This window comes from Lepisosteus platostomus, chromosome 9 (genome assembly GCF_059453375.1).
Source record: "Lepisosteus platostomus isolate fLepPlt1 chromosome 9, fLepPlt1.hap1, whole genome shotgun sequence".
Classification (NCBI taxonomy): Eukaryota; Metazoa; Chordata; class Actinopteri; order Semionotiformes; family Lepisosteidae; genus Lepisosteus; species Lepisosteus platostomus.
The window spans coordinates 37491850-37501139 of NC_142619.1; the positions used below are offsets into that span (position 1 = coordinate 37491850).

The window sequence follows — 9290 nt, forward strand, 5'->3', positions numbered from 1 at the left end:
ATTATTGCTCTCACTGAATTCTATTTTTGTGTAAGGCTTACTCATTGTATCATTTCAAGTGAAACTGTTCTGTATTTGGAAACCTGATATGTTGGCTGCCGTCTTAGGCTAAATTTAGGGGAGTTAAAGGGATCACCAAGCTCAGGAAAGATTCACGGGTCTAGCTGCTCTGACCTAGCTCCTATGATTCTCAATCTCATGGCTTATTAACCTAGTGAACATGGCTATTTCATGAACTGGCTCCCCACCCCCTTCTCTTAATGAAGTAAGCAATTCCTGGACTGCTCTCAGAATTGCATTCTCATACATTTCTGGTAAGTACTGGCATGAGCTTAGAGACTGACTCAAACTGCACTAACCTCCTGTCAGAATACACAGAAACCCTCAGCTAGCTCTTGTGAACATTGTGTTCTTTCAATCATTTTTATCATGTTAAGATGTTTTTGTAGTCGGGTTAGGATATTAATTTTCTTGTATTCTTTATGAAATTCTTTTTATGAGTCTGTTCACTGCCATCTGGATTTTTTTGTTCAGAGTTGTGAGATTGTAGCGATATGTCTTGCCAAAGGATGATTATGAATGAACACAAAATTGTATTTTCCCTGTAGGATTTTGAGACGCTGCTAATTTGTGAATTCCAGTACTTGCATCTGTAGATTAGTTGAAAGACGAGCTCTAAACAGATGCCTCAGGCTTTCAGTTCACAGTCCTCATGGCCATGCAAGGACAGAACTAAGAAACAAATAAAAATAGAATTCAAAATATTATAACTATTTTGTTCATTTTCACCATTACATTAAACATCATCAAAATGCATTTAATGTATTGGAAATGAGCACTGGACCTGTCTAAGTAGGCCCTACATCCATACATATGTGTAGAACATTACTAGAATAGACGTTTTTGTGTTTTGCCCAAGGATTAAATAATCAAAACTCCTTTGTATGATAGGTCTTTCTCAAGCCATTTAGAGAATAAAAAAGTAACTGTTACATTTTATATTTTAAACAGTTGAAAGACAATCTGAAACATCTGAAACAAATGATTTTAAACCTTGGGTGCATAATTGTGTGTATTTATATCTTTATGGGTATAACCATAAAACTATGTTTTACAAAAATACTTTTTAGCCTCTGGACTGCATAGTTAAATTACTATTCAATACCTAGGCTGCTTATGTGTTAAAACACAATAATAAAACTATCTTAACAAAAAGTGGTCCAGGCTTTGAGCAACACTCAGGGCCATAGTGTGGCATGTGGTTCACCTTTCATTCTTGTCCTAGTCATTAGATGTGATAACATTTTACATCTGTCTAATAAGACTTTAATTCCCTTCTTCCAAAAATCACTGTTTATAGTAGATTCACAGTAATAAATGCTCAGAATAGTTCAATAGTGATCATTACAATTATTTCATAATTTCAAACTTAGCTTCTTTAATTCCCTTTAATGATCACAAAAAGCGCTGTGATTACTGCATTCTTAACCAACATTACTCAAAGATATACAGATTGCAGTAACAAAGTTCTTAAAGTTGCATACCACACTTAGGCATAGGAATCGACATTATTTGTAAAGATTAACAACAAGCCTGTTAAGATCACAGATGTGTCATAACTCATTCTATTAACAACTCTTACATTTCCTTTGTTTGGTGTTAATTCCAGGTACAATGGGTGATATAGCTCTAGAGACAGAAATTGACATCCTTGATGAAGAAGGAAAACTTTATGCAGCTGATTCTTTGAATAATTTAAACAAATTGAATGTTTGCAGTGATCCACAACTGCTTTTATCTGGTAAGAATTCAAATGATTCATTTGAAAATATGTTGTTCAGTTTTCAAATGAATGTGCTGCAGATTTCAAATACAGATTAAAACGTAAATACACATGTTTCTGAATACTGGAATAATTGGTAACAATATCTGTATAGTTTATATTTTACTTTTAAGTGTACATTTTTCAGTTGTAGGTATCACTGTATGATTGATTGATAGATACTTCTAACATAAGAATAACACCTATATTCTGTATATACAGTGCCTCAATATATTTTTGTAATTTGTCATTTTATGTAGTCTAGGCTAGAGGCAAATCTGTTCATATCCCAATGCTCAATCTAGAATGAACAGGTACATGTTGTTCAATTTATGTTAGAAATTTATGTTATCCTGCAGATAACCCGTGTGGTGATCATGTGTGAAGGTGTAAAACGATACTAATTTTAAGAAAATGGAGTAGTTTGCTATGGATAAAAGGTCTTTAATAGGTTCTATCCAAGATATTTGATCATTTTGTTAGAGAAATGTTAGGTAAGTGAGGCCCTTGAAAATATCAGTTCAGCTCATATACTTGGCTATGGACTTACCCACTCACAAATGCATTGCTTTGAACTTCAGCTGGTGAAAAACTGCCACACATTAAGAAGAGCACAAGTGAGCCTCACACAAGAAGCAGATTGTAATAAATCTCATCACACATCACTTCGCTGCCAGGGATTAGGGAGATGGAGAGGCAGTGGGGCTTCCAATCAACTGTCTATACAAGAGAGCACGTTCTTTCTGTCTTGTGTGTTGAGATTCACCTTTATTTTTTTAAGTTTTGGTTTTGTGTCGTGAGAGGAGAAAGAAATCTACTCAGGAATTGCATTGAACAATTCTAAATTGAGTGCATACAGTATTCTATTCACAATGTACTGTATGTATGACCATACAGTAAATTTAGTATGTATGGTCATAAAACTGTCCATAACAAACTTTTACATGTCTCAATCCCCATTGTCAGAGCAGTAGCTTTTGAGACTTTCAAATTGCTGCACAATCCCATCAGGTCTGACTATTTTTGTTTGTGCCTCATGCAGATTAGTGGACCGAAGTTTGAATATTCTACTGCAACGCACCCCAACAATACCAGTAAATATGATGAAAATTTTTATAGTACAACAACTGTTCCTACTATTCCATTATTGGTTCCTCCCAATAATGTCCTGTAAAATCTTTTTGAGCAAATTATACTGTCTACATATAAAAATTAGTTTTATTGTTTACTGTGTATTGTTTTAATGTTTTTGCATTTTCTCAAGGTTGTGTAGGTGTTCTTTGTGACATCCTGGTGTAGAGTGTCATAAAATAGGAGCATTGATAGACGGGTCAGGGTGAAACAGACACAAGACAGCCGTAAGGTAAAAAAAGTGCTCTTTTAGTACAGTGCACAGGAAACTAAACCCAAACAAAACAAAAGCCTACGTTCCTTGTTTAACTGCTAACTTCTCTATCAATATCGTCCATTTACTGGCCTCAAAACAAGAAACTCTTAACTCCAGTCTCTCCTTGAGGCATTTCACAAAACTAAGTCTCTCCCTCAGACTCTTCATAAATACTTTCATTAACTTAGTTCCACAGCTGCTCACTTACTCAGTCGTTAGTGTCCTTTTTTTGCTCTCTGGCACAGCTTGCATAACTTCAGACTTCAGACAGCACATGGTGATAAAACATTTGAAGCCCTTGAGACTTCAAATTTTTGCTTTTTAAAATGTCTCCTTACCAAATGTTGCGGGTCAGTTGGACAGGTGACTGTGGTCAGCATATAATTCCCCACAGCATTCTGGGTAATATGGTTCAGAAAAGGGTCTCCATCTTCTCTGTAGTCACTGCCCTCTCACACTCCCGCTTTCCAAAGACACCCTGGTGATTAATTGATGCTTCTGAATTGGTCCTATGTGTGTGCCCTGTGATGGACCGGTGGTGCATGAGGCACACTCCTCTACTTCTGGGACAGGTTCTGGCTGTTGTGTGCCCTGTACCAGAAATAAGCATCTTCTTTATCTGGGAGAAAGATAACTTGTAGTAAACGCTTGAAGTTTAAAAAAAATATATTTTGTATTCTTGCAAATAGGGTATTGCTCATGAAAGAATAAAACAATATCACAGAACTGTCTAGTATGGAGTTGGAGAATGTTTGTCTATTGCAGAGCCAGCTCTGACATGGACATGGAAAATCATCTGATCTTTTCCCTGGGTGGTGCACTTGCCAATGGATGTGGACTCAGCAGTAACATTTCCAACAGGCAGTAACTCTAGACCAATTAGCAGAGTCTTAATATGGGCAATTGGGTGGGCCTATAATATATTTCTATAGTGCAATATAGGCTTTTTGAGGGAATGAAAGTCTGTGTTAGGGAACAGCCACATGTTACTTGGCCTGAGTACCCTTTGCATTGTTTGTTCTAAAAATGGAGCCACACTGTCAAGACAGAAGTAAAACAAAATTTATGTTTGTGTCAATCACTTGTCCTGTCTTTTCAATTATCAACTTCCAGTGTTCGAACGGTGATCTTTGTGAGAGCTGATGTCTTTTTCTGTGTCACATCGACTGCAGTATAATTAGATAGAGCTAGAAGTGCTGCATCTGTGACAACTTCAAAGGTCTTTGGGTTCTGGTAGCATATCAGGCTTTGGACAACAGGCTATTCTGGTCATTACCCAGTTGACAGTGTGACAACTGGTGAATTGTGCTGTTATTTTGATGTGCAGAGCAAAGGGAGGTCTTTCCACTGATCTTTCCCTACAGAAATTTTGCCTGTGCTCACAGACAAAAAACAGCTCTGATAAGACCCAACTGAATCTTTTTCTAAAGTCTGAATTGTTAAAATATTAGTTTATATTATAACTTTTTTTTCTGATGCCACTCTTTCAAATTTTAGCAGAGCTGCCCTTTAGCCCCCAGGATAATGCTACACAGGACACCAAGGGAAACCAGAATAATACCCAAGAAAGGCCCAAAGCAGGTGAGTAGAGCACAGCAAGAACATGTCAAATGGATTAATATATTTATTTAAGTTTTCAATTTATAGAAATAGTTAATGGGTAATATTATGGAAGTGTAAATTGTACTTTTTTCTTGCAAACAAAATCACAATTTAATTTTAAGTAGTTACGCATTGAGGTTTGTAAAGAAAATACTTTGTATTGTATATTGTATATGTATTCAGCTATTGTAATCTTATAAAATGTTAAATAGTACAGAAAAAAACACTTTTGGGGAAGAGATTACTTGAGCATTACCACATGACAGAAAGGTTTAATAGTTTATTCTGCTTAGCGCCCATATTTTTTCTAAAACATAACAAAATATGTTTCATACATGTACAGTATGTGTGTTCAGTAAACAAGAGTATACTGTATATGAAAGTATTGTGAAGGGTTGTTTTAACTCTGATAACTACATTTTCTGTTGTGTTGTACTGTAACAGCACAGTAATCTATTTCCTGTATCCTGGGAGAAATAGTTTTAAGTATCCAGTGCATGGAATGCTTATACTGGTTTTTATGGAGAAAGCTTGTGGCTATAGATTTTCATCTTTGATCAACGAGAACAGGGCAGGAGCTAAAAATGACTTTACGCACTGGTGATCAAAAGAGTTTATGTTATCCCCAAAATGAAAGCCGTGTAGAAGAAAAAGCTTCACAATGTAATTGATTTGAATGGACAATGTTATTCATGAAAGGTCTGTCACATTTGTCATTAGGACAGTACGGAAGGAGAGTTCTTGCCATTCTAGTGCATAGGAAATGATATAACATGGGAGAAGAGTCTTCACACTACAATACTTTTTTGACTGGACCTACATTGGTAGCTTACTTGCATATTTCCTTTTGCATAAGGTAAAATGATCAGGCTTGTGCTGTTCTGTTGTCTATCCATGACGTGGGATATTTCAACAGACAAAAAATCTATTTGTTTGAAATTGTACCGGAAAAAACAAACAAATCACTAATCCTTGGATTGGGAATTAGCTGCTTTCTGATGATGATTAGATAATCCTTGCTTTCAGTTTGAAAATTGCACAATTAAAAAAAAAAAGCAACAATCTTCTGTTTCAGATTAAATGTTAATAGCCTTACTTCAGTTCCAACACTTTTATTTTATAAGTTTGTATCCTGCTTCTGAAGTTAGAAATGTTATGCAAAGATCCATTATATAAAAAGTATTTTTGCTTTTCAATAGTGTACAGCTTTTTTTCTTCTCTCCTTCAATATATTCAGAGCTTAATTCTGCACAAAGCGTTAGTGCACAATTTGTAGAGCAATGCTGGGCTAGGAATTGCTGAACTTCTTGGGTTTCCCAGACTCTTGCAGGGTCTTGGTGATGTCAATTTAAGTTGTGCCAATCACAACATATACAACTGTGATGGCTGGGCAGTTCAGATGAAATGAAAATGAAATAAATGAAATATAATGGGGCAGCTTAACAGACATGAACATAAACCCAGGGCTTGAATTGTATTTTTGAATAATGTAGTCCAGTAATAATTCATACGTTTTGTAAGCACATATTTTGTCCCTATAGTACATTAGCAGGACACTTGTCAACCATCTTTCAATTCATTAAAGCTGATGGACATTCTCGCTTGGAAGAAGGAAAAAGCCATGAAACGTGGTGCAGTTGTTCCAGATGCTTGTACATATTTCTCATAATCCTCGCAGTGGCGCTGGCAGCAAGTCTTGTCCTGTCTTCCTTCGCAATTTATTTAACAGGTAAGAGAAGAATTCCTCTCCCGGTCACTCAATACTCAGCTACTGCTTTCTACAGCTTCAGTTATCAAATTTAATAGAATATCTTTTGTAAAACCAAAATGAAGGACTCCAGATGGGCAATATTCCACAATACAATTTTTTTTCAGTACATCATTTTCTTGTACTTCGTACAGTAAATGATTTAAAGTAGAACTTGTAATTGGATTTTTTTTCAGCCAATATTTATAGCACTTATATATTTATAGGATTCTACTCTCTAAAACCAGGTTTTGCAAACATTTTCTATAATAACTAGAAGTTTTAATGGAATGCTGTCATTGTATTGCAGCACAAACCACAAGGAAGGTGGAGGAGCTGTCTAGCAACGACTTGTACCAAGAAATCCTGAAGGAGATGAAAGGATGGAAAGTTCTCATTTCAGAGTATTTAAACATCTCAGCAGCTGAAAAACAAAGGGAGAGTTAATTCAGAAAGTTCTCCTAATGGCTCAATTGACAGAACATGGAAGGTTGCCATGTCATTTTGTGTTACCACTGTGGTGATTGTCACTTCCTAGTGCATTCATCTTGCAGAAAGCATTATTTATAGCAATGACATGTCTGCTTTTCTCTTTAAAAGAGGAACCAGACAATGCAAGCACTGCCCTCTCCTAGAGTAGTTTTTGGAATTATGTAATCATTACAATGTGCTGCTCTGCATAATTAAGTGCGTCTGCATGGAGAGAATGTGGTTGATGTTGACTTCATCCAATACATATCCTACACAAAGTAATTCAGCTCAGGTCAGAACCTCAATAATTTAGTTTTTCCAGCTAAAGTAAAATAATGGTACTCTGCATTTGCAGAAGAAAAATTAGCTAGATGCTCATTTTGTCCAGCTACTAGTAAGGACTATGGCAAACATATAAAAACTTGGATATATATTAAGCAGATTGGTATTTTTGACATTTCCCAATCGCATGAGTGTTCTTTGTTTTTCTAAAATGACCTACCTAGATAGAGCATGGAGGAGATTGAAGGCATAATTTGTTTGATCATTAGCTGTTTTTCTTGCTTTTTTGGCTGAGTAGCACTTGGTCAAAAAATATTCTCAAGATACTACCAACTGGTGCTGGACAATCAGCCAGCTTCCTTCAGATATTGATCTCCAGTTTTAGTCCTCTGGACCATGTCCAGGTCTTTCAAACTTTGACAAGTCTCTGTGGTCTTCTCTTTCCAAAGGTAATGATGAAAAGTTCTTTCAAATGCCACTTTCACTTACACACTTTTCAGTGCAATAATTTTTCTGGTACCGCATTTCAGAAACATTTTCAAAACTTTAGATACATTTTTGTTATATGGCATTCAGAAGTGAATTTGCAAATATGAACATTGTCATCATTATGCATTTTAATCTTTTAGTCTTTAATTCAGCATTTCATGTTACATAACCCGTATTTCTGCTAGCATTTTTTTTCCTTTAGATTGTCCAGAAGAAACTATGTGACAGATTTACAAAAACACAACCTTTTCAAGTATTTTTTCTCTTTCAAAATTGTTTGCACCTTATGATACCTTTCACTTTTTCACAAATAATTCATTTTGAGTGGCTGTCACATTCTGGATGCAGTCTGTAATCTTTTAAAATTCCTTTGCTTTCCCATCTTGTTTGATATCATTTTTTAAATCACAAATTTTTTTTCCTAGTATTTTAATGTCCAGGTCATTAATATAGATTAGGATGACCAACTGCTTTAGCATTAATAAGCTACCCACTCCAAACTAAACTGCATGTCCTTTTAAACTGTTTATTTTTTCAAAGCAAGTGTACTTTTATTTTCTAAAATGGATCATTTTAGCCTCTGAATGTATAAATCCCAGTGCTTTCTCTAAATACCTTATCATGAATCTGAAATATACTGTATGTATGTAATAGAAATATCAGTTCACTTTAGGAACCTACTATTTTGTAAGTGTTTGTTGGCGATTCTGACAAAGAAGAGTACAGTCATTATCCCACAGGTGGTAGCTTTGTACCATTGGCTCCTCAGCTAGGCACATACTGTACACCAAATGTCTGAACCTGTGGTACCTTAATGAGCTGGATTACTACTGCAACGACACATCTATCTATGGGATAAAACTAACTTGTCTTATGATGGTCTAAAACCAGTTCATGTTCCCTATTAGAAAAATCTTTGTCATGCCAATTTGTTTGGCTAAGCCCCAACACTCAATATTTTCTAAGGTTTGGGGATAAGACCTACTGTAGTATTAAAGGGTAAATTATTATTTTTCTAGAGGAAGTTTAACAGACTAAGTATATATTGTATATAAAACTGTGTCAACCTCCCAAAGTATAGTACATGATTTCTTTAATAAACAGTAATGGCAATATATAATATTATGCATTGCTGCCTACTAGATTTTTTGTTGTTTTACTTCTTCCTTTTATGGTTCCGTTAATCTGGATTACTTTTTAAGATTGTAAAATGTGAAGTGATCAATATCAAAACACAAAAGTGATGAATTTGCATGAATATTTGATTTCTCATAAACATAAGTGCTTCTGTTAGAAAGTTACAAACTGTTACATTTTTATATACTGTAAAATACAGGTCCCTACCACAATAAATGGGAAACTCCTCATATCAGAAAGCACAGCTACAAAAATCTGTCAGAATACAATCAGAAAAGAGAAAAAACATGTTACCATCATGTTGATTTATTGATTTAAAATAAAAATAATTTATACAAAATATGGGTATCGAC

General features: G+C 35.1%; 1 protein-coding gene across 2 annotated transcripts; it reads left to right on the forward strand.

Moving 5' to 3' along the window:
- On the forward strand, positions 1-8920 carry LOC148654923 (uncharacterized). Of its 2 annotated transcripts, none has more exons than XM_088644870.1 (5): positions 1-314; positions 1670-1801; positions 4710-4790; positions 6397-6540; positions 6869-8920. In XM_088644870.1, the coding sequence occupies exons 2-5, from the start codon at positions 1675-1677 to the stop codon at positions 7003-7005; spliced, it is 489 nt and encodes a 162-aa protein (XP_088500996.1). In that variant the 5' UTR covers positions 1-314; positions 1670-1674; the 3' UTR covers positions 7006-8920. The 2 variants fall into 2 exon arrangements, with proteins under 2 accessions (XP_088500996.1, XP_088500995.1); XM_088644869.1 differs by having other exon boundaries at positions 28-314; positions 4707-4790.
- Positions 8921-9290: the final 370 nt, after the last annotated feature.